The 26,457-nt window shown below is 36.7% G+C and overlaps 1 protein-coding gene across 1 annotated transcript in view; it reads right to left on the bottom strand.

Moving 5' to 3' along the window:
- Nucleotides 1-26,457, bottom strand: part of WDR11 (WD repeat domain 11) — a 54,892-nt gene that overhangs the window by 11,101 nt on the left and 17,334 nt on the right. The window contains exons 10-19 of the mRNA XM_068961337.1: nucleotides 23,398-23,574; nucleotides 20,353-20,437; nucleotides 13,751-13,857; nucleotides 11,727-11,802; nucleotides 8,801-8,909; nucleotides 6,659-6,783; nucleotides 5,797-5,944; nucleotides 2,030-2,136; nucleotides 1,497-1,611; nucleotides 955-1,126 (exon numbers count right to left, since the gene is read on the bottom strand). Coding sequence (XP_068817438.1) covers nucleotides 955-1,126; nucleotides 1,497-1,611; nucleotides 2,030-2,136; nucleotides 5,797-5,944; nucleotides 6,659-6,783; nucleotides 8,801-8,909; nucleotides 11,727-11,802; nucleotides 13,751-13,857; nucleotides 20,353-20,437; nucleotides 23,398-23,574 — 1,221 coding nt within the window. The remainder of the gene's footprint in view (nucleotides 1-954; nucleotides 1,127-1,496; nucleotides 1,612-2,029; nucleotides 2,137-5,796; nucleotides 5,945-6,658; nucleotides 6,784-8,800; nucleotides 8,910-11,726; nucleotides 11,803-13,750; nucleotides 13,858-20,352; nucleotides 20,438-23,397; nucleotides 23,575-26,457) is intronic.

Below are 26,457 nucleotides of genomic sequence, written 5' to 3'. Positions count from 1 at the left end.
CACGGTTCCAGAGTAAGAAGTGATGGTTCCCAAATACAGTGGCAGGGGTGGGGCAGTGGCACAAACGAAAGCACATTCAATCTAAGTTAAAGGCAGCCCAGTCAACACACACAGCTACTCGGTAGTGCCTCAAGCACAAATGCAACAATGAACGGTCATGTTTTTAAAACCCTACTGTCTCTGAATGTGCCAAGGACTGACTCTGTGAAGGTACAGACAATTCCCAGAGCCGACAGTTTCTATGATGAAACTCTGTAAATGACTAAACAATTCTCTTATGACATTTTTTTACAGATCAGATAGCCCAGTGTATATGACAAAGGTATGCCTGGAAAAAATTTAATGTAGGGACATCTCATTTTCAAATAGATTGATGAGTGCACTCACAAACTTCTCATTCATAGCTACTTTTTACTAAAATAGCTTTCATTCTCAGAAAAAAAAAATCTCAAAACCACCATACAAAAAAGGGCAGGGTAGTGCAATCATCTAATTCTGTTTTTGACTGGCCCTTTAACAAGTCATAAGACAGGCATCACAATTCATGATACTTTCCAAAGTTATTTTTCCATGATATATGGTTGCAAAAGACACAAGACTCACTATTAAAAAACCAGCAGCACTAAACCACTAGATTCGTGTCCTCTGATGACCTCTCCTGAAGTCTGAGGAAGTCATTTTTATTCTTGTAAACATCTCTGATCTTTTGACAGAGCACTCAGAAAGAGGTCAAGGAAAGGGCGCTGAGTAAATCAGCCTTGGGGAATGACTGACATCTAATTACAGAGTCTAGCATCTCAGTAGTATCAGCATTCAAGCTTTAAGTTAATATACATTCTTAAACGTAGATTCCTAGAAAGAATGAAATGAAACAGAAGAAGCTCTCTCCCATGAAAAGAACAGCTGATGCAAAATAAAGACACTTCCAAGCATCCTTCCCTTAGAACTCCATACCGGTCAACTCCTGCTCGTCCATCCTAAAGCACGTGGACTTCATGGACATCTCCAGGACCCTGATACACCCATCATCGGAAGCCAGGATCACTTTATCTGACGTGCACCAGTCCACGTCCAATATCCGAAAGGTTACATTTCTTCCACTTCTTAAACTGCTCACCATCTGAACCTTCAAGAGTGAATTTGGTTGTCACTTTCAGAAAGAAAAGGAAGACGTTTATCATTCCAGACTAAACGAGCAAGAAAGATAGTGCCTGTGGCGAAGGTCCAGTTCATGTTTAAAACTGAGCAGTCGTGGGCAATCTATCTTCCACATGCAGACTGCATTTTGAAGGTCCCAGAGATGGTGATAACATTAACAATCTGTTGAGCTGTCACCTTTAGAACAGAAATACTATAAAAGAAAAATTTTTAAAGGAAGAAAACTGCTCTAAGAAGCTTGACAAACTCATTTATAAATCAGAAGGAAGGAAAACAAGTACATAGTTCTTGTGACCAGCAGCTTCATTTGCAGTGAACCCACGTGGAGCTGGGCTTACCTCTTTAGAATCCCACACTTCAGCTCCATCATTGTACATTGCTATTAATTTTTGGTTTCCTTTACCAGGGGCGAAACGAATCTTCTTCACCCAACTTCGGTGTGTAGGTATCCCTCTGAGGACAAACAGAAACCAAAACACCGATATGAAGCAGAGTAATGTCTCGTCATTGAGAGAGATGGCCAATGTCTCTTTCTAATTTTGCTTTTGACAAGGTCTAGTGACATGACAGGACAAACACTCTGCTTTCTGGGACAGGGGTCACATACGACAGACATGGTCTGCTCTTTAACAGCAGATGGAATAGTACCCCAGCACTTCTGTGTGAGCCCCCTGCAGGTAAGGGTCATCTATGAATATTCCAGAGTTTAGCTCAAGGCCATTCCTCCCAAGTTCTGTAACAAGAGACCCAAGGATCCAACCTGCACATGACTATATTTAATGACACTATTGCCAAGTGGCAAGCCTCTAATGGAACTATATCAAAACTTTTTGTTTCAGCCAAATAATACACTTGAATTCTTGACACATACCTGGATACTCTGCCTTTCAAATCCCAAAAATTTAAATTTCCATCCATATCTCCAAGAACTAACGTATCACCTTTCCAAGCAATGCAAGTAATGCTACCCATACTCCCCTAGAAAAGAACAGCAACAAACACACATCAATTTTACCACTTATAAGCAGTCACAACAGAGGAATACTTTTATTTAACAACTGTGATGAAATAATAAAGATATCTGGCTGGTTTAGTCACTAAGTTGTGTCTGACTCTACGACCCCATCAACTGTAGCCCACCAGGCTCTTCTGTCCATTGGATCTCCCAAGCAAGAATATTGCAGTGGGTGTTATCTCCTTCTCCAGGGGATCTTCCCAACCCAGGGATCGAACTTGGGTCTCCTGCATTGCAGGTGGATTCTCTATAGACTGAGCCACCAGGGAAGTCCCAAAGATATCTTAATAAAACCTAATTATAGTATGAACATCATCAAACACTAACAGAGTGTAGTCACTAAGAGGGCTACCTAGCATTTCAATTTCAACTAAGAAGAAACAGAAGATTTCAATTCAATAGACATTATTATCTGAACTAGATTTATAGAGAAGGGATGTCTTTTGAGGAAGAACTATTTCAGAGCAAAGAAAATTAAAAGAAGAAAAAAGAGCAGGAAAGGACATCCTTTCAGGAGCTCCTGTCTCCGAGTTATCCCTCACTGCTAAAGGATGAACACATTTATTCTGGGGGAACTCAGAACTGTCTCAAAACTAACTGTTCAGCAATTCTTCTACTGAGGATCCATCACTATGCAGTACACCTGAAACTAACATAATACTGTATATCGACTATATTTCAGTTAAAAAAGAAAAAAGCTTCATAGCTTCGCTGATACCTTCATGAATAATGAAGAAGAGATACTATGCACTGAAGGCATCTGTAAAATCTGAACTCACAGAAGGTTCTGCAGAGAAGATACACAGGGAAACACAAATACAAGAATGGGACACGTCTGTAATAAATCACAGTGGGCTGGAAGGAGCATGCAGCGCTTAACACACGCACAGAGGTACTGTGATGGAGAGACATGGAGTTGGGGCTCTCAGAAAAGCTGTGCGGGCCTGAATCCCAGCTGCATCACTGAATCTGCTGTGTGATGTGCGGCATGCTTCCTTAATCTTTATATGTCTGGATTTATAGTCGATAAAGTAAGGCAAGCTCATAAAATTTGAGGAGTTGCTATTAGTGTTAATAAATTTTTACAGGTAAAGGCCTTATGCCAATGTTTGCCACAGAGTCAATATAATGCTAGCTATTCAATAATATTTCTCAATTACTTTTCTGCTTACATTCTTATATTCAAAGAAATTTTATTTCCTCATTTATAAAACAATATTAAAAATTCATGTTTGGTTCTCACAATATTGCTAGTAAGGAGTAGGAATACTCCAGAGTTTTGCTAAATTGGCTGTTAAAAGACTTGCACATACACCAAATACTGCATAAATCCTAGTGGTAGTCAAGAAACAAAAGATAAAATTGGATTTAAAATAATTATTTTAATGATTCAATTAGTAAAAAACTTAGAAAGCTATGTTAAATAAATAGAATTCAGTACAGTATAAAGCAATAGTCCAAGATCTTATTTTTATTCTTCTGACCATATTAACAGAATAGAATGTTTAAGAGTTTGCCTTTAAATTTAACTTTTTTAGTCCTAAGAGTTTTTTTTTTTTTTTAACATTTTTAGATCATTTTCTAACTTCTAAAAATTAGAATATTAAAAGTTCAGTCCAGAAATCTGTCACCAGCTTAGAATTACAAGTGATGTATTAGAACTTTCTACCTAAGAGTTTGTTGATGGGATACAAGCCATATGAAGATTCTAAGGTGCTTTCGGAGAAATGTGGGACAAACTCGCTTTCTAACTCCAAATAATCCCGAGAACAAATGAAAGATTTAAAACTCAGTAGAGTATTATTAGTTGGCACTGATATGTTGCTTACATGTAAAACACGATGTTCAAAGGATCGAAGTAAAGCTGGTAGCAAACAGATAATTATTCTCTCCCACAGTTTTCTGAATAAAGGCAGTCAGTCACCTATAAACTCTCCATGGGAATGTAATTTAAAATATATCAGGCTTCTTCTTTTTACCATTTTTATATGCTCTATAGTTTGGGGCCAAAATTTAAAGGTAAAGTTCCAACTCAAAATAAATGGCTTAGTGGCTTAGTACTTTATATTTGGAAGGAAGGTAAAGAAAAATATTAGATTAAAATAAACAAAACCTCTGCCTCAATTCTACACACTGGTCACTGAAAAATATTTTGACTGCTAAAAATAAAAATAATGAACCCACATCAATCGTTCATGTTTTATACAGTAGATACATAACTCTCTTTTCCTAAAATAATCTGCTCTAAAGGATGCACTAATTTCACTGGAGGCTGGATCCTTATTAGGCTGGTCATTCTTTGAAGAAACTGCTTCCAGCTGTGGAATAAAAGGATCTGGCAGGCAGAATTAAGACTTGCTATATCCTGACCAGACCTCCATAAGAAGAGGCAGAATCTTAAAAGCTGTGTTGTGCAAAAATCCTGAAAGCAGCAGGACTTTTCCTTCTCCCTTTCTTCCTTACAAGAAGGAAAATTCATGTGTCTAGTGTTCAAAAGTTTTAAGCTTTTTTTAGAGTGGAGGAATCTAGAATCTCAGAAATTATTGGATTATTTCTATTCTAATCTCAAAGGTGATATAATCAGAAAACAAAGAGAATGAGCTATTTGCAAGTGGCACTAGAGGAGCTAAGGTGGGGCCTTCTCTGAGGTCTAGAGGAGGAGCTCTGCAAGCAAACTGATTTTCCGGAGTAGAGCTCTTTACACTGCAACTCTTATGGCCACGTTCTTGAACTGCAGTTTTTCTTTCTACGCACTTAAAATTAGGTTACTGCTCCTATTATAATGCCAAATATCAATCTTTCACATTTGCATTATTTTTATCCTTTCAAACTAGTGAAAACTTTTGGCACTATTAAGAGTTTAAAATAGACATTACTAAATCTCAGATATGACTCATTCTATATAACAGTAAAACTGGAATTACAGCTTGAAAAGCACTTTCACATGCTAGTTATATATAATAAGTTATATATATATATATATATGTATATATATAAAATCTCATCCTCTACTTAACAGATAGTGATATTAGCAAAAACATTTTCTTCATCCACTCAGTAAAAAAACCCCATGAGGTATATGCTGACACAAATAATTAACTATAAATCCTTAGAGAATTCCACAAGGCCATGAGGGATATATTTGTTAGTAAAGATTAATAAATACCTTTACACCTACAACCTGATTACTGTTACCTAAAAATAATACTAGATTTTAAATAAAATCTTTCAGGGTAATACTTGAAATGGAAAGAGGAGAGACTATGAGTCCAACACATAGACCTGGGTTTAAATGCTGCTCTGGCATGTCACGAGGCTGGGCAACCTGGGGAAAGTTACTCATTCTCCCTCAATCCTATCACAGATAAAATGGAAATAGTTCCTCATGAATTATTATAATGACAAAAATGAGCAGCACATGATATGTCATCAAAATAGTTATAATGCTATTCTCCAAAAGTATGGGACAAATTTAATCAATGGTAATATCTCCTTAATAAAGTTTATTTAGATTAAACTTTTGTGAAATAGTTTTCCACCTTAACTGTGGCTTCAGTGGATATAGAACTAATGAGGTCTTGGTAAGAAATCTTCATGCAGGTTTAACCACAGTTTGGACTCACGTCTGGTGGGATCCGAGCACTGTCTTTCACTGAGTTTCCTTCAACAGTGAGATGATAGACTTGGCCGTCATTATCAGTGAACACAAAATGCTCCCGGGCAGAGATGTTCTGACTGAGTTCAGATTTACTTTCAGCCTCCTGCAACAAGCTTTGGGATAGAGGAAAAGAAGATGAAGATTTTTTTTCCCTAGAGTGACATAATGAATTAACTCACTCAAAATACAGATGGATTAACAGGAGGTCAAATCATTTAAAAAAAAAAAAAGGCTGAAACTAATCTTTGCCCGGCAATAATAGGAAAACACAAATTATTCTTTATACCACGACTGAATGTTTACCCTGTACAGAAGAATGTAGTGATCTAGACTTCACATGGGAAAGAAGCCTCTTTGCTGTTTCTGCTGCAAAACAGAGGCCTTACCTTGGCCCATCATTCTCTGAAGTTTTTTATTTGTAAATCTGGTGGGGACGGGGCAGTACAAAAGTTAGAATTCCTAATATATTTTCTGCGGTGAACATAGATGACAATAGGGTCCACCTGGGTGTTCACGCTACGTTCATTTGAACTTCAGAAGCTGAAGTCTATGTAGCCAAAGGGCACTGAGAATCGATCATGCTCACTAACAGGCGCTGACATGTAAACTGCATGCTGCTCCCAGTGCAATTACTAACTAACTCTTTAGTCATCTGAGCGTGTACGGAACCATCAAAGTCTGCTCCAAAGTGGACTAGAGATGCCTAAGGATGCCACCCATCAAATTCCCAACCAGGACTTAGCAAATTTCCCAACCAGGAAATAATAAATTCCTGGTTATCTGTAATAACCAGGTTATTACAAATGACAGTGGTGGAAGCAGGGCACCTGATCACAGACGACTCAACAACACTCAGCTCTGTATCTGAGACCACGGTCTGGCGGGCCATGGCCTCTCGGGTGGCCAGCTGTTTCTTCCGCAAGCTCTTCAAGTTGTGAGAAGGTGACCATTCCTGTGAATCAAAGGCAGACACACCCACAGGTGCTCAGTCCCTCTTTCTCCCAGAAGAGCAGGTCATACTCACCACTGCCCAGCATCACTTCTTGTTACTACACGTGAACTCACAATTTGTTCTTAGGTTTTACTTTAATTTTTAGAAAGGCTGAAGGCATGCATTTTTATTAAAGCTTATGATAGAAGGTTTCAATAATCCATCTCTATTTCCTTCCCCCTCGAATCTTCAATTAGAGCTTAAGGGAAAAGAGCTTGATGGCAGACTCCTAAAGACTTAAACTTTTGATGCTTTCCATTTTTCAAAATCAAAATAATACATTTAGTTATGGTACCTCCCACTCCTTACCTCCCCACCTCCCCCTTAGATGAGCTGATCACACACTCCTCCAGTCATCGCCCATTATCACCTATAGGCCCACCCCCAAACTCTCCTTTTATTTATTTACTTCTGTTTATTCTAAAGCATTTAATCTAATACCCTCTCATATGTAAAAATTCTTAAACATGTAGTTACTTTACATGAAGGTATTTGTGGTCTGCATGAACAGCAGTGGATGATGTATCTCATCCCATTGCTCCTTTTACTGGGCACAACGTATTCAAGTCCCACCTCTGTTGTTTCTGTATGTTACAAAGTACTTCGTGGGTACATCTGCCAATTTTTAGTCTAGTTTTTAGTTTAGTTTTCCCAGGAAAGGACACTTAGATTGTTTCTATACTCTCATCATGGGAAATTACACTGCACTGAAATTTCAATGTCCACACAGAAGTTCCTGTATGACCAGAAGCTGACCAACTGGGGCAAAGAGGATGTCTGTGTTTGATTAAGCCAGCTTGCTCTGCAGAATGGCTTCACTGGTCTACATCCCTACCAGCAGTGCCTAAGAATTCTTACAGCACATACCTCACCTACAACAGGATGCTACTGGCATTCCAATTTTTGTTTGTGTAAAAGGTTTATCATGGCCATTTTACTTTGAACATCTCAAACCCAGGATTCTGAATATTTTTCACAGGCTTGTTGGCCTTTTAGGTTTCTCTGACATCCATTAACTGGTCACATCTTTCATCTTGTCCATCTTTCCACTGGGGCTACTACTCCTTCACTGCAGGAGTTCCCATAATACTAACCCCTTCGAGAATTAGTTAGCCCTCTGTCCGTCTTAAGACACTGGAAAATTTCTCTTTTTAAAGTTGTCTTCCATATTTAACTTTGACAGTGGTATGATTCATTGAATAGAAAGCACCAATCTTGATGTAATCAAATTCATTAATTACCTTTCTGCCTTTTGGTTTGAGCTTCCGATATTCTTTTTTGCCCCCAGAACAGAAAAATATTCTTCTGTATTTGATTATATTAATTTTATAGCTGTAGTTATTTTCACATTTAGGTCACTAATCCTGTGGAGCCCACCTCTGAATATGGTATTATGCATAAATCCAGTATTTCTTTCTATTAAGTGAGAGGTTCCCCAATACTTTCTACTAAACAGGCTGTTCTTCCCCTTAGGTTTGTAAGTTACTTTGCTGTACTGTAAGTTACTTTGCTGTACATTAAATTACCAAATACTTATGGGCCTATTAATGAGCTCTTTATTATACTGATCCATTTCTCTTACTTGGGCCAGTATGACATTACTTTATTTCTATGGTTTTATATCTACTGTATGGAGTGGAAAGGGGCCTACCTCCCCCATACCACCTATATTACTCTCTTTTTTCCAAGGTTAACTTAGCTACTAGGACTTTTATTTTTCCATAAATATTTTATAATATGTTTATCATGCTCCTCAAAATATCTAAATTAAATTTTAATTGGACTTTAACATAATATTAGCTTAACCCATCCAAGAAAATAAGAATTATCTCCATTTGTTTAGATCATCTTCTCTGAATATACATTTTTTGCAATAAAACATACAGCAGTAATGATTTTAATTTGAGCTAAAGAAAAATATTCACCATGTATATACATACCCAAATAAACTGTCTACTTCTTTAAAACTGTAACTTACCAAAGCAGTTATTGCAGGGAAGTTTTTGGACATTTCTCTAAGAATGGTGCAAGTCCTAACATCCCATAACTCCAGGGGTTTATCTTTGAATACAACTGCCAAATACTGCCTAAAATAAACAAAATTACTAAATGAAGCTCTTTTTGCAGTTTTTTCACCATAAGTAGTACAAATAAAAAGTTCATAAAGCTCAGATGACACATTCTAAACGAAGAGAATTTAAACTAACTTTTAACCCTCTTGATTAGTAGTTCTAAGAAGGTAAAGCTCTAAGATGACTTGTGAGAGTCACACACACCATCAGGGCAAGGAGCCTAGCTCAGAATGAAGAATGAGAAAAGGCATGAATTCACATCCAAATTTTAAAATAACCCTCCTGAGGGTCAATTTTCTCATTGAGACATGAAAATACCACTACTTGCATCAATGGGCTGATTGGTATGCAGGTTACGGGAAAAACTAAATGAAAAAGTAAGTAAAGTTTCTATCATGCCGACTGTGAGGAACTGTGACAAGAGTGGGAAATGTGACTTGTAGCTCAGTGTATCACAGGACTTAAGATTCTCCACGTGAGAGTTATATGACCTCAGACAAACCATGTGACCTTTTGAGTTTTAGTCTACTTACTTTTAAAATGGTGTTAATAATACCTGTCTCATCAACCTCACTAAATACTACAAGGATAAAGAAAAAGGGACAGCACACATGAAAGGATTTTATAAATCACAAGGGATTATGTAAATGAAATATGTCACACTTTTATTATATCTAATATAAAAACAAGTAGAGACATGCATGTAAATAACTAATCTAAACAAAAGAGAACCTGGTAAATGCTATAAAGATTCACTATGAAAGCTGATATTAACTTTGACAATAGGGAAATGGCATTCTAGGCAGAGTTACAAGTGTGATAAATGGCAAAAGACAGAAAAGGAGATAGGGTGTGTGGGGGAAATGTGCTACTTGAAATGCAGAGTGTGTGAGATGAGAACAATCATCGTGAGAAAGAAGATTAACATGCGAATTTTGGATTCACATTACGAGCCCTAAGACATCCTAAAATGCAGTGCTATCGTGAATACAGATTCATTCTGTAGAGAACAGGGGATCCTTGAATTTTGAGGCAGTGGTGATAATGGGACCAGACGTTTAAGATGTATTAATTTGGCAGGCTTGTGTAGAGTCAAGACTGACGAGAAATAGAAAAATCTGGCATCCAAATATTGTGAGCAATTATCAGACTTTTTCATGGCAGGACTCCCTTACATTTGAAAAAATTATTGATTATCTCCCCCAAAGAACTTTTGTTTATGTGGGTTTTACTGATATTCTGCCTATGAAAAATTAAACCTGACATAATTATAAACTATATTCATTTGCTTAAAATGAGAAAAGAGAAAACAACTACCAAAATGGCAGATGAAAACATAAGCCATGTTGATAACTGCATTAAATATGAGTAACTTAAATACTGCAATTAGAAGCAGAGATTATCAGATCAAATAGTAAAATAAGTCCCATTATATGCTCTCTTTCAGAAATCAACTTTATATACAAAGACAGAGATAAGTTACAAATAGGAGGAAGGAAAAAGATATACCATGCAAATACTAATCAAAAGAAAGCTAGAGTGTCTATACTAATCAGACAAATCAGACTGAAGCTTCTGAGAAAAGACAAACAGGTTATTTCAGTAATAAAGCAGCCAGTAACAAGATATAAGCATGGCAGTCAGTGGAACAGAACACAGAAAACCACAAAGAAAAATGAAAGAAGCCCAAAGGATTTTCTTTGAAACAGTTAACAAAATTGATTGACATAATTTACTGATATACAGAGAACAAAGTAGTGATTACAATAGGGAAAGACACAGGGGAGAGGGTAAAATGGGTAAAGGAGATCAACTGTATGGTGACAGAAACTAAAATTTGGATGGTGAGCATATTGTAAAGTATAGATAATAGAAGTAGAAATATAGTGTTGTACACATGAAGCTTATATAATGTTATAAATAAATATGTCAAACTATTTCAGTGTATGAATAATTGAAAACTGAAATTAACAGAAGAAAATATATAATTTATAATAGCATCAAAGAAAAAGCAAAAAATAATTCACAAATGATGCACAGGACCTGTATACTGGAAACTACACAATATTATTGAAAGAAATTAAAGAAGAACTAAATAAGTGGAGAGATATACCATACTCATGAATCACAAAACTTGCTAAGATGTCAGTTCTTCCCCATGTTGATCCACGGATTCAATGCAATCACAATCAAAATCCCAGTAAGCTTTTATGATAAAACTGGTTAAGTTGATTCTAAAATTTATATGGAAATGCAGAGATCCTCAAAAAGCTAAAGCAATGTTAAAAACAATTTCATTGTGCTTACTAATTCTTTCTTTGTTCTTCTGATTAGTTTTCAGTCAATCTCTGTTGTTAATGATTCTGCTTTACATATATTTTTTCCTTGGAACAAAAAACTTCTAGAATTAGAGCTAAGTTATAAATAAGGAAAATGAGTTCTTTCACTCAATAAGCACATACTGAGGTACAGGCTGAACAAAGAACTTCACCAAATAACTAACATTTCTTAGTGAGTAACAGGTACTTCTATCAATATAGCTATAGTTGAACAAAATGGGGTTACTCATTTTACCAATCTGATGAAATGTTAAGATTCAGATAAGTCATCTTGTCTTATGGTGACTTATCTGAATGGAGAATTAAAAGCAACAGCAACTTAATTTTGCAATTAAAATATTTTCTGTGATACAGCTGCACATCACAATTTGCTGCCACTAAGAAATTCTATGCACATGCATGCATGTTCTCATTCCCTTAAAGATAAAAAAAAAAAGAAAATGCTTGAGATTCCTTTGTGGTAACACCAGATTTTTTTTAAGTTGACACTTACTTCAAATGAGATACTTTAATCATTTCGATGGGCGACTCATCATTACCTCGTTCACCACGGAAAGCAATGCTCCTGCCTTTAATTGTAAATATTAAACAAAATGTAAAAACAACACATGAAACGCGTAAGAAACTAAAAGCTATACCAATGTAATTTGATCAGTGGTACCTTCTCATCTCCTCCTCACTCCTCCATTTGCTTTAAGCTGTTTCTAATGATCTAAATTCAAAACTAAATCAAAAGTATTATAAGATCAACACTGTATTACTTGCATTCAAATATCTACTTTATAAAAGGATATTTTCATTTTTGATAGAATTTCTTAATGCCCTTCTGTGGTACCTTTCAAATAATTTAAGTTTAGAAATTTAGAAACATCAATTTCTAAAGTTCTAAGGCATCTATGGTAAAGCAATTATCTACTATAAAAACTACTGGCACATTCAAAGTATTATAAACATTTTCCATGTTTACAAATATTAACTAATGGGGAAAACACTCTTTGAATAGATATTTAAGATTTCTTGTCCCACGTGCAAAATACTCAACTACAATTTCTGACATGTTCCTCCAAAGGTCTCTATAAACTGAAATTGGGGAATATTAAAAATGAGTTAACAGCCAAAGAAGTTAAACAGTTTTCTACAACTAAAAAAAAAATAAACAAGTTCTGCCTTATGTTTGAAAAAATATTTTAATAGCATCTCCTAGATTTCTATTTACATTAAACAAAAGATAGAAGAGACTCAATTCAAAGACAAATGGATGCCTACATGTCTCCCTGCTCTTCAAGGCCATCACATTGAATCTCACTAATATTATTCACCAAACACACTACACCCTTTCCTGGCTCTGCTAGTCTGCTGGTCTCCTTAGAAGACAAGGCTGTAAAAATCTGTAATTTATGAACTTAAATGTCCTACCTAAAAAAAGTCCGTATCTTTTACTTAGAAATCTGTTCTTCAAAAAGAAATCTGTGAAAGACAGATTTTGAGTTATCTAAGAGTTCTGAACCTGAGCTGATGGGAAAAATGCACAGGCATGTTTTTGGTGGATGATACTATAGGACAGCATTTATCCCTGGGCTACCATGTGACTGCAGTGACCAGAGTCAGTTTACCGACAAATCAGGAATGCAGGGGTACAGGTCACCAGGCAGGTCATTTCCAATTAGACTGGAGCAACACTGGACTAACAGGAGCTAAGTCTCTGGGGCTTAGTAACATACTCTGATACGTAAGAACTATAAATTGGAAACATGTATTGACAATACAAGGAAGCAACCATAAACATGATTTATTACACACACATATAACTTTTGGTTGAAGCTACATACATTTATGTTGCTAAGCCATTAAAAAAACTCCCCATAATTTTGTTTAAAAAAAATACTTGAAATCATTCCATGTGCTGTATAAAAAATAATACAAAACCTTCACCTTACTCTGCTTTTAAGTTCTTATTTTGAAACTCACTGGGTTGCAGGTTTTTAACAATTATGAACAAGTTACTTTACTGGAATATTCCCTATTGTAATGCCTTTAAACTTCTAAATTAAGTTTTCCTACTAGTCAGCCAGAGAATATCAAAAGTTTCAAAGCTGAGCATTTTACAACAATCCTTGTAAGATTTTTTAAGGGTTTCCTGAAAAGGCCAAAATTTTTTTAAAAGATTCGAAAGAAGTGTAACTACAAAGATTTATTTTAAAACTGTACTTCTGGTTATCTGGAACAATGTACTTGGAAGTAGAACTGATATCCCATTTATGAATCTGTCCATTGGGCTAATGGTACTCCATGGACTTGTGTTAGCACAATTTGCATACAAACAATGATGAGTCTTTTCTAAGGCAATTATTATAGAGCAACCAAAAAATGAATACATAAACATAAAATATGTAAAAATGAATACATAAGAAAAAAATTCCAAGGTGAAAGAACTTGCAACACGTCTTCTAAATAGTAGCCTCTATGATCAACATGATGGTACCATTTTAAATATTTTAATAGTCTAAATACACAAACCTGTTGGAAGATCAACCAGTTGAAGTTCATTTCTCACTAATCCCATGTTGTTTGGTGTTGAGGTAGCAAATGAAAGAAAACCAGTTAAACTCGTCCATTCAATACCCCTATATAGAGAAATTAAACAAAGATTAAAATTCTTTGTTTGAAAAATTTATTTGAAAATTAAGTTTTTTCTATGTCCTAAATTTTATTATACAAGTTAATTAAAGAACAATATTAATACAACATCTGAGAATAAATTATATATTTCCAACATGTAAAAAATTATTTCTAATTAAAACTTTATCTCCAACGATAGCTCAATTATCAGAAGTCATGGCATTAAAATGACTATTAAAATCTGGCAAAGAAGAGCACCAGATCATTGCCAAGAACTCCATTGTTTAAAACAAGTGGTATAGAAATATTCTGAGCAGACTGCTTAAAGTTAAGTACATGAAGGAACTTTATCAAATTTTATCAAAATTCCTAGCTGGTTAGGAAGCCAAAATTCCTGAAGAAATACAGACTGAACTGTTAGATTGGAAGTGGATGAAAGCTCCAAACAGTTTATCAATTAAAGAATAGCACAAAATAAAAAAAATAAACATGTATTACAAGGCACTAACCTATCAACCTAATGCCCTGTGAGTCCCATTTCCTTGGGACTGGCAGGGTGAGTCCATGCTTTTTTTCACTGACATAACTGGCTTAACCATCAATGGAAAATGAGGGGACTCAGGACATGCGAATTCATCACAGTAGTCACAAAAAGAAGGGAGAAACACTATTATTACTCTGCACTACTTACAAGGTAATGGGGTTTCCCTGGTGGCTCAGTGGTAAAGAACCCGCCTGCTAATACAGGAGACGCAGGTTTGATCCCTGCCTTGGGAAGACCCCCCCGGAGAAGGAAATGACAACTCATTCTAATACTCTTACCTGGGAAATTCCATGGACAGAGGGGCCTGGTGGGCTACAGTTCATGGGGTCACAAAGAGTCTCTACTACACAAGGTAACAGAGCTGGCTGGGAGACAAGTCTAAACCTCTGTTCTATATGCAATTGCTCATCAGCACTTACAAGACAATATAATATCAATGGCTGCTTTCACAGTACAACGGCAGGGCTGAGGAACTGTGCCAGAAATTTTATGGCCTACAAAGCTTAAAATATTTGCCTTCTGTCCTTTACGGGAAATGCCTGCTGACTGATCTAATTTTTCCATGTCTACTCTAATTTGGAGGCTACTGCTCGAGTGAGCATGATTGCTCTGGCAACCTCTCACCTGCCCAAGAACAGGTGTGATGGCTCCTGCATCACATCCACGCTGCTCTCTGTGATTTTCAAAGCTACCCAGCAACACAGGTACCTCTCAGTCATCTGAACCTGTCTGCTATTTCAATAAGAGTAACTTTTTCTCACTGACCCCTGTGTATCTTATCTGTCTACTTGTCTTTTCTCAGAGGAGCAAAGATAATCCCAAGAGAACTGAAAATAACATTTGCAAGAGCTGGGAATTCCTGTTGTTATAAATTTGTACCTCTTTAAATGTAAACTTGTGTTGAAACAATCAAATTAGAGTGCTGAAAACTGAGTACTCTTCAGGATTTTCATGCCTGGAGTGGCCCCTTCTCCTCCTCTCCTTGACCACTACCTAGTTCAAGTCCCAGCTCCAGCGCTTACTGGCTCTCTGCTCCTCTACACCTCAGCTCCCTCCTCTGCTGTGCAGGGGTCCCAACACTGGGTGCATAAAGAAGGCCTAGCACAGAGTCTGCGCTGTACGGACTCATCATCACCATCAATTACTCTTTATTTCGAGATCTCTAACTCAAGCCGTGTTTTTTTTTCATTAAGCCTCTCCATGAACTACACTCAAGCCACAGCCATAGTGCCTACAATCTAAGTTGGCTAATTATTCACTGGAAGAGTCCCTTTGTCTCTTGTTTCTCTTTTTTTCCCCTAACGTGGAGTACTCATTAATTTTTCTATTTAGAGTGAGCACAATGAGAGCAGCAGCATTTTGGACTTCTGCTCTCTACATAAGTCTGGTAGGTACAATCAGATCTGTTTACCCACAGAAACCTTAAGATATACTTTTCAAGTCTTGTTGATGGAAATCTGATACTCCGGTATAGTGATGCCGCTATCTCTAGACAGGAAAAATTTCAGTCCTCTCATTTTTTCAATTATTATGTTAAGGATACATCTGTTAAGTACCCCATAAATGCTGTTGCCAGTGCTATTAAGTACCCAGGACATGTGACCAACTTGCCAGGCTAGGGAATACAGCTGCAAATGAGGCAGACTTAACTGCTGTCCTTCAAGAGCCCTGTGATCTAGCAGGAAAGAGAGATTATACAAGTGCATCTGGAGTTATCTATCACAAAAGGGAGCACTGCCAAGTTTAACAGGAGCTTGCACGAGTCACACAGAAACCTGGTCTCACGGGCCACACAGGGCTTCCTGGAGAAACATTAAAGCTGAGACTCAAAGGGCAAATAGGGTTTTGCCCGGGAGCCTGAAAAGCTGAGGAAACAGTGCAACTGATGGAGAAGCACTGCCCTAGACTGCGCTCTCTCAGGAGGGAGGTACCTGCCCTGGCAATCCAAGCACATGACAGCTACTCAGCAAATTCTGTCAGATTAAAAGAATGGTGTCCAAAAAAGCCTACCGCGCCTCCTTACGTTTCTAAGTGCCGTTCATACCCAGAGAAGGGCTTTCCCCACTGTTTACAGGCTGCCCCAGTGCTGAGGAGATAACAGAACATGGGTGGCTGCTTATTTATAATTGAGCACCACAAGTATATTGCTTGTGAACAGATTCCAGCAGCAGCTTGTATATCTGACTCCTATTGATCGACTAAAAAAAATAAAAATCGCATTGGACTTCAAAGTGTACGAGATAAGGAGGAGATTATTTCTCAAAAGAAAAGAATGAAAACTCTTGTTAAACTGCTGAGCACAACACTGCTCCCAGGATTAGAAAACCACTGTCCATCTAGGTTTAATCATACACTGAGCTCTATTAAAAATAACTTGTAAGAACTGTAGCTCATGTTCTGACTCAGATAATCTAAGTTGGTTTTGTAGCATTCCTCACTATTGAACAACTATAGCCTTAAAATCTACCAACAGATGGTCAGGCTCTGGCTCTTACAGAGTCCCAAGTTCTACCTGCACTGGGGACGCTACACTGGCTACCTCCCAACACCAGGCAGTCTGAGGGGAGCACACACTTCCTGAAAAGCTTTGAAGTTCTGTAATGATATGAAACTAAAGTCTGCAAATTTACAGATGAACAAAATGGAGATCATTTTACTTTCCACAAATAACTCAATGTACTCAAAGCAATACTGAGTCCATCAGTGTTCTGATACCCATATACATTTTAACAGTTTTTGACAATGAACATAGTATTGGGCTCTATTATTGTAATTTTAGTCTATAGGACAAAGATACCAACTAATAATATAAAAACTCTAATAATCTAAGAAAACCTATATGTACCACTCCACATTGTTTACTTCTAGGTATCTTCTACTGGATTATAAGCCTCCAAGATTTTGTCTGTTTACAGGCATAGAGAAGAGATTCAATACAGATTTCATATTTATAAAGTGTAACTGGTTAAAGCATCATGGTTTTAACAAACACACAGATATAAACTATCTATAGTTAGGTAGTCCCAGGCCATGTGTATGCGTAAGACTGAAGTACTTAAGATTAGGTGGTTTTAAAAAACACATTTAGTACAGGGTAGAAAAACCACCTTTTAAAAGTTGGCCTTTAATTTGCATATGAGTATCTAGAATGTATTGGGTTTATTGCTAGTAAGTTGAGCAATTTTTATAACACATCTGTGAAATTTTCATAATGGTTTTTAATTATAATACTATAATTGCATTAATTGAAACACAAAGACAGCAGTATTTTAGCATCCTCTTGAGCACCATCTCTGAATGTAAAATGTGAATTATCTTTAAAATAGCAATTAAGAGGAAAATTTATATTTAAAAAATGAGCATATTTACGAGATCATTCACAACACTAGCCTGACTGAGTAGCATACACTTGAGAGTTATTTGGTACTCCAAGCAACACTTTATAGTTTTTGTGTCAATAACAAATACTACCATAATGTGTAAATCATGTTCTTAGTGACATCTACAACCTGAGCAATCCAGAATAACCATCTTACTTATAGCAAACAGCTCACTGATTAACTAGCTATTATGTCTTTATTAAAGACTTCATACTGTGGTGATCATTTCACCACACATATAAGTATTATTACACTGTACATCTGAAACTAATATATCTTACTGTACCTCAATGTAAATAAATAAATAAGATTTCAGTGTTCAGAAAAAGGTGAAAATGTGCTTGATTTCCCAGAAGCATGTACCAAATTCTTGGTATTAATCTTGGCTTAGTCAACATTTTTATCTTACTACCAAACTGTTTCCAATTAATCTACGTGAATTTTTTTATCTGAAGACCCAGCACAAGGATGCTATGAGCTCAGTTCTGAAGCCTAAAAGGCCTAGACTGAATTGCATATACCTTTTTCACAGATGACTCTATAATACTGTTTTTTCTTCTGTAAATTGGGAATAATAATAGTGCCTACTGCATAGAGCTGTAGTGAGCAATCAATAAAACAATGAAAGCAAAGTATTAACATTTAACATAATCCTCAGAACAAGTATTGATTAAATGATGAGTTTTGACACATTGCTGTTTGCCATAAAAGGGAACGATGCACACAAAATCCAAGAGTGAGAGGAAATGTCAATACACGTGGGAAAGAAAGGGAGAGAGAAGGAATCAGTGGCAGCAGAGACTACTGAAAGGAGAGAAGAAGATGACCAACAGTCTGAAAGGATCCCAACAGACACCTGTGTATTTAGGGAGATACTGGGGGGCGGGGGGAATAGCATAAAGTGGCGATAAACAGTCACTTAGGCTGTACCGAAAGATCATGCATTTGAAAGATTAAATCAACATTAACTCTCAGAAAGTGAAGAGGGACTAAAAAGCCTCTTGATGAAAGTGAAAGAGGAGAGTGAAAAAATTGGCTTAAAGCTCAACATTCAGAAAACAAAGATCATGGCATCTGGTCCCATCACTTCATGGGAAATAGATGGGGAAATACAGGAAACAGTGTCAGACTTAATTTTGGGGGGCTCCAAAATCACTGCAGATGGTGACTGCAGCCATGAAATTAAAAGATGGTTACTCCTCGGAAGGAAAGTTATGACCAACCTAGATAGCATATAAAAGGAGAGATACTACTTTGCCAACAAAGGTCCATGTAGTCAAGGCTATGGTTTTTCCAGTGGTCATGTATGGATGTGAGAGTTGGACTGTGAAGAAAGCTGAGTGCCAAAGAATTGATGCTTTTGAACTGTGGTGCTGGGGAAGACTCTTGCGAGTCCCTTGGACTGCAAGGAGATCCAACCAGTTCATCCTAAAGGAGACCAGTCCTGGGTGTTCACTGGAAGGACTGACACTGAGACTGAAACTCCAATACTTAGGCCACCTCATGTGAAGAGTTGACTCACTGGAAAAGACTCTGATGCTGGGAGGGACTGGGAGCAGGAGGAGAAGGGGACGACAGAGGATGAGATGGCTGGATGGCATCACCGACTCGATGAACATGAGTTTGGGTAAACTCTGGGAGTTGGTGACGGACAGGGAGGCCTGGCGTGCTGCGATTCATGGGGTCGCAAAGCGTCAGACACGACTGAGCGACTGAACTGAACTGAACTCAGAAACTTCCATCACAATCAGAAGTTGTGATACTTCAAGCACTGACCCTTCCCATTTAGAAAATGCATTTATTCAGAATAATGTGTACACTAAGGGTTCACTAAGAATTTTAATATATACATGAGGTCTATAATTTATATAATGCACAGAAGTAAGAAAATAGCCTGATACATCTGTTCCAAAATCATCCAAAAATAACCAAAAATTAATAAATTTATATTTTACATGTGTAACTTTATAATCCATCATTACCAGGGCAAAGAAAATAATATAGTCATGTGATCAGAAAAACAATGCTATGGAGCAGGTAGGTATGCACTTTTTTATTTTTATTGGAGTGGTATACAATACTTTAAAACGTAAAGCAAGAGGCTTCCTTCTGTCCTGTTAGCTTTCCCTCAGATACTTCTGCATTCAAAGAGCTCATGAAACAGATCATATATCAAATGAAAGAATAAATGAGATTAATTAAAAATTAAAGTGACTTTACTCAAATTTTTCATCAGAAGTCCTACTATAAGATCTTTACAGAAATGGAAAAAAACTATATAAACTGGAACAAGGGAAGAGAATTATATCCAGTAAGAAAAGAGCCTAGACCTTAGGAGAAATAAATAAGATGCAGAAATAAAGTGAAGAAAAATTCTTCACTGAATTAAGGTCCTCTACAACGTAAACAATTAGTACTCATCCTTGATGAACACAGCCATTAGTTGGACAAGAATATCTATTATTCAAAGCTTTCAGTCAAATAATCACTGCAGAGTATTCCGTGTAGAAAAGTCCATAAGAACTTTTTTGATATTACATATGTTTATGAGCTCAATATCCCAATGACAGACTCACTTGACTTCACATGAATGGATGCTTAACTCCTTGTGCAGCAGCCCACTGGTGAGATGGTACACCAGGATGGAACCATTGCTTGTACCTATCAAAATGACATGATAGAGGAGATTTAATCTAGTGGAAGTTTCATATCTAACAAAAGTCTTCTCTCAAGATTTCAATCATTTTAAAACATCTATGTTTTATAAAACGAACCTAAGGTAGGTGTGAAGGAGGAGTATATTTCTCTGTCTTCCCTCTTTTCAAAAATGAGTCTAATCTCACGGACTCTGTGCTGTGTTGTAATTAGTCACTCAGTCGTGTCCACCTCTTTGCGACTCCATGGACTGGAGCTCTCTAGGCATGGACTGGAGCTCTCTAGGCTCTCCTGTCCATAGGATTTTCCAGGCAAGAAGACTGGAGTGAGTTGCCACGCCCTCCTCCAGACAAGTCTTCTCATCCTACGGATCAAACCCAGGTCTCCCACATTGCAGGCAGATTCTTTACCATCTGAGCCACCAGGGAAGCCCAAGAATACTGAAATAAGTAGCCTATCTCTTCTCCAGGGTATCTTCCGAACCCAGGAATCGAACCAGGGCCTCCTGCATTGCAGGCAGATTCTTTACCAGCTGAGCTACTAGGGAAGTTCCATGGACTCTGTAATCTTACCTAAACCCAGAAACAGCAAAATCTAATTCAATACACACAAAATTTGATGATGTACTTTCTTAAGCTTTTTGAATGTTTATTATTATAACTGGTCCTCAAAAACACAACCGTGCAGAACTCATTAACCAGATTTTTCTAGTTTTCTTTACAAAGATTTTTTGCTCTGTCTTTAACATTAAATACATCATAAAGAGATGATAAAGTACAGTGGCTAACTGTGGATTTTACAGTTAAAGAAGCCAAAGTTTAAGCCCTGGCTCTGCCCTACACTCTTGCAGTTTTCTTGCCTGCACTGCAAATCTATTCATTCATTGGAGATTAAATGAGAAACGTATGTGTAAAACACTTAGCACAACACTCAGCACCATGTTAAGGATGTGATTATTATTATTACTGTTATCACTGTATTATGATTTGTAGTGATTATTATACCTAAAGCTTTTCACAGTCTCACATAATCAGTCTAAAATTTAATTAGAAGGGACATGGCCACTTGAGAAAGTAATATTTTCTTCAGAAATTAATGTTTCAGCTCTTAATATGTTTTTATAAGTGAAGCAAGAAAAGTGAACAATGTTAGTGGTTGCACAATCACTTTCTCATTACATATGACTGAAAGAATTAATGGATTCATACAAAGCAACAGATTGTAGAAATAATAATATAATAATGTGAAAGCGAAAGAGAAAGTCACTCAGTTGTGTCTGACTCTTTGCGATCCCATGGACTATACAGTCCATGGAATTCTCCAGGCCAGAATACTGGAGTGGGTCGCCTTTCCCTTCTCCAGGGGATCTTCCCAACCCAGCATTTTTAAAAATGCTAGGCAAATTCCAATCTTGGCTAACTTGCTGAATAAAACTTCAGAAATTTCTTGCAAAACTATTCGAGAGAAATATATTTATTACCTATGCCCCAATATCTTCTAGTTCTAGTCCTGAGAAAATATCTAAATTACTCAAACTTTTCAATTAGCAAATGTTCAAAATAATTATATGATTTCTATATTCTGCACATTTTGATGTCGAAACTATGATTTACAGGCCCTAGAAGGAGAAGTAAATCCAGCTGAGCTCTGTTTGTGTTTCCTAATGACTCTGCAAGACTTCAGGCACATATATTTTTCGCTTTTACTTTGCTATTATACTAAATTCAATAAATGACTTGCTATTCACTATATACCACTATAATATAGCTTATTCTACAATAGAAATCTCAGATTCTGATCAACTCTTACTACCTATCTCAAGACATAATTTTCACCAAGAAATTAATAAAATTCTAATTGACAAATAAGGTATACTGACATTCAGAGACATACATTCTATATACATTGACAAATTCCAACCGAAATTTCAATATGAGGTTTAATATGAATCAATAGTTTCTAGAGCAAAAATTAAACATCTATCTGTATTTATATAAATCTGGATACCTATAAGCACAGATCACCAAATCTTAAATTCAAATCACTTTCAAAAGATGATAATGGAAAAAAATGGGGAAATAACAGTACCACCAAACAGTAATACTCAAATGAGCCATTAGGTCTCATAAGCCAGCCACTGAGCTAAGACACAAGGGCTGCAAGATACATGTGATCAGATTTTCATTTTAGGAAAAAAAACAAAAGAATCACAAACCACTTGTTTAGAGAACTGGGAAAAAACAGAAGTCAAACCAATAGCATCTTAAGAAAAGTAATGACAATTTCAAACAAATATTCTATTTTTCAAAATTTTAGAGAAATGAATTTTTAACCTTATATACTTAAAAGCAAATTAAAATTGGGTTTTCTCTGTAAAAGAAACCAGGTTAATCATATTACCATGAAATTACTGTGACAGTAAGCTGAAACCCAGACCAATTTTTAAAAAATCTAAAACATAAAAATTGCAATTTCAACCCAGAAGGCAAATTTTTAGTTTACAAAGACAAGAGCCACTTTGAACAAAATAAAACCAGATTTAACATACAATTCTTAGCAAATATAGATTCTTGCTGTTACTAAATATTAACTTTGACCACAGTATTAGTTAACAAAAACTCAAAACAAAATGACATGTACAGGAGAGCTTGAGATGGTCCAAGAAAAGACAAGCAGTCTGGTTTCAGCATCACACAGGAACTACCCTCCTGACCTTTCAGAAACACATTCATGGTGTCAGAATCTCTGTCATCTCTGTCATCAGTGAATGAGTTACTGTTCTGATTTAAAAAGATTAACAGGAGAGGGGGAAAAAAGCATTTCAAGATGAGTATTTACACAATTTCATGGAGCTTCTTCCTCCATTTAAAGCATTCTAAAGGAGAATACAGGCTTTTCTAATAATCAGGAAACTTTAATGTCTTAAAAATGTAAAATAGACATTAAGAGTTAAAACAAGAACTCACCAACAGCAAGCAACGGCTGATACATCTTGATGTTTTTTGTGGTCAATGGGGGGCACATCCGGATAGCGAACTGTGGGGAGGGCAGTCCTGAGAGCAGACCTGTTAGCAGGAACTTGAGCTGCACTTCCTGCAGAACGGAGCCTTTGGGATGTTCTTCCCCAGCAATTGCACTCTGCCCTGGTTTGTGATAAAACAAACAACAAAAAAATACATTAACTGCAACATATGCTGATCTTAAAATCTAAAGGATCTTCACAGTGGAAGTACTCTTCAGATGTCACGTAGCACTCTGGGGGTGTAGCTATACACTGGGTCTTATTTAGCTACGGGATTTAATTTGCATCATCTAATATCTCAAAGGTTAAATTACTCCAGAATATTGCTATCCATAATGCAGGGGCCTTGGTCTTCTAAGAAACACTGTTTTAGCCAAAGTTGCTGGCTTCAGGGCATCAAAAGCAAATCGAGAAGGACTAGGGTTAGAGAACAGTTTCTGTACATGACAGATTATAGCATATTCCTGTCTCACTGCCTTCCTTAAGGGTTATGTTTTGATTTGATGCTCTTTAAAGTGCACATAAAATTGGTAATCACAAATAGGTTCAAAGAGCTCAAACCAGTCAAACCTAAAGGAAATCAACTCTGAATATTCACTGCAAAGACTGATGCTGAAGCTGAAGCTCCAATACTTTGGCGACCCAATGCGAAGAGTTGACTCACTGGAAAAGACCCTGATGGTGGGAAAGATTGAGGGCAGGAGGAGAAGGGGATGACAGAGGATGAGAAGCCTAGGTGGAATCACCAACTCAATGGACATGAGTTTGAGTAAACTCAGGGAAAGAGTGAAGGACAGGGAAGCCTGGCTTTTTGCAGTCCATGGGGTCACAGTCAGACGTGACTTTGCAACTGAACGACAACAAAATGTGACAACAAAGAGTGCAGCAAAATTGAAACTTTAACTCACTGATAAGGGTTTAAAATATTTCTTCCTTTGTATGTGTTAAGTTGCTTCAGTCCTGTCCAGCTCTCTCTGACACTATGGACTACAGCCCACCAGGCTCCTCTGTCCATGGCATTCTCCAGGCAAGAACACTACAGTGGGTTGCCATGTCCTTCTCCAGGGGATCTTCCCACCCAGGGATCGAACCTGTGTCCCTTATGTCTCCTGCATTGGCAGACAGGCTCTTTACCACTAGCACCACCAAAAGCCTGGGATGAAGTTATCACACAAGAATATGTGTGAGTGTATGTGCATGTGTGTTTATCACAGGTGGTGCTACTGGTAAACAATCCACCTGTCCATGCAGAAGACACAAGAGATGCAGGTTCAATCCCCTGGATTGGAAAGATTCCCTGGAGTAGCAAATGGCATCTCACTCCAGTATTCTTGCCTGGAAAATTCCATGGGCAGAAGAGCCTGGCTGGCTACAGTCCACAGGGTGACAAACAGTTGGACAAGACTGAGCACAAGCACATGTTAGTGCATGTGTGTGTATGTATATATGCATATGTATATATATATACATATATATGTACACACACATATACACATATAGTGAAAAGGAAAAATGTAAATAATTATTTAGAGTGGGTGATGGGATTCTAAATAAACCTCTTAAACCCGTCAAGTTGTTTTAGTAAAATGCTATTATAAAATCAGTAAGATATACACAAAAAAAGGATCAATCTGAATAAATGATCCCTTAAGATAAGCCATACAACTGATACTCATTTTTAGTAACAAAGATGGGGTCTAAAGCAATGGCAACAAGTAGGTGCCATGTTTACCAACTTTTGGCAGCTTAGAGCTGATTCCAGGAAACTGCATATTTCTCATCCAGCATTTTCTATGTGAAGTGATTCACAAAGTAGGGCAGATTAGGCCTTAATAAGCAACAGCCTTTATTCAATGAATATAAATCAGACCTCTGTACTTAACTGAATTGCTTTCAATTATCACTAAGTACATAGTGAATTTCAAATTAAAAGTTTAATTTAAAGTTTTAATTAAAATGTTTTCAAGTACCAAAGATTTAATTATTTAATACTTTCAAATCAACAACATTGTCAAGAACTGCTATACAATCTGTACCATTCTGTCCCCCCAAAAATGTAATTTATATCACTTAGATACCTAAACAGCATAAAATTTCAAACTCCTATGGGCTTCATATTACTGATTAGTTCTGTGCATGTGTGTTCATAATTCTTTTCACTTTAATAGTTTATATTAAGTGAAGACAGGGTCAATTAACTCAGAAAATTATGTTACTGATAAAATAAATTTTGCAAAACAATTATGTGTCTGAACTTCTTCATAGTGATTTATGTTTGAAAGGTGAAAAGAAAAAATTTTAAGTATGTAAGTTAGCATCAGTGAGCACAAAGAGTCCAAAACTTGCAGGAATTATGAGAATACCAGGGTATGGAGAGGTCAAGCCTTGCTTTGGTCACAGTGAAGCAGCCAGGATTAGAGGCCATGGCCAAGAAGCAGACTCCAGACTGGGATGATTATGACCACATTTCCACTGACTGGCTGTGTACTTTGGGGCAAGTTTTTTAATCTCTCCTGGTCTTAGTTCCCACATATATAAAATGGAAATAATAATAATAGTACCTAGTCCGCAGGCTTGTCGAGGTATTAAGTAGAGAATTTGGCACAGCATTTAATATGGTACTAAGCCCCCAATAAATGTCATCTCTGATTAAGATCAATAACCTAACGCTCTTCTTTCTAGTATATCATTTATCTTCATAGCATTTAAACAAACAAAAAGAAACCTAGTAAATAATGTCCATGTTTAATTACATTATGGAATAACAAATAATGGTAAAGAAAATCCTTTATAAACCACTGGCCACAATTTTAAGTGAATTACATGTCAACTCTGTTTGTCATATTTATAATTCCTAGTTGTATAATATTTGAAATCACCAACCCTCATTCTTCCTTGACTATATTCTGGCTCTATAATAACTAGATAAGTTTGAAATAATATTTTATTTGCAAATAAATATTTGGTGAAAGTAAGAATTCCCATCATAAATATAAGAAAATGT

The sequence above is a fragment of the Capricornis sumatraensis genome, chromosome 23 (genome assembly GCF_032405125.1).
Source record: "Capricornis sumatraensis isolate serow.1 chromosome 23, serow.2, whole genome shotgun sequence".
NCBI classification, from domain to species: Eukaryota; Metazoa; Chordata; class Mammalia; order Artiodactyla; family Bovidae; genus Capricornis; species Capricornis sumatraensis.
The sequence above is the reverse complement of the archived record's forward strand: the minus strand, read 5'-3'. Positions and strand labels throughout refer to the sequence as shown.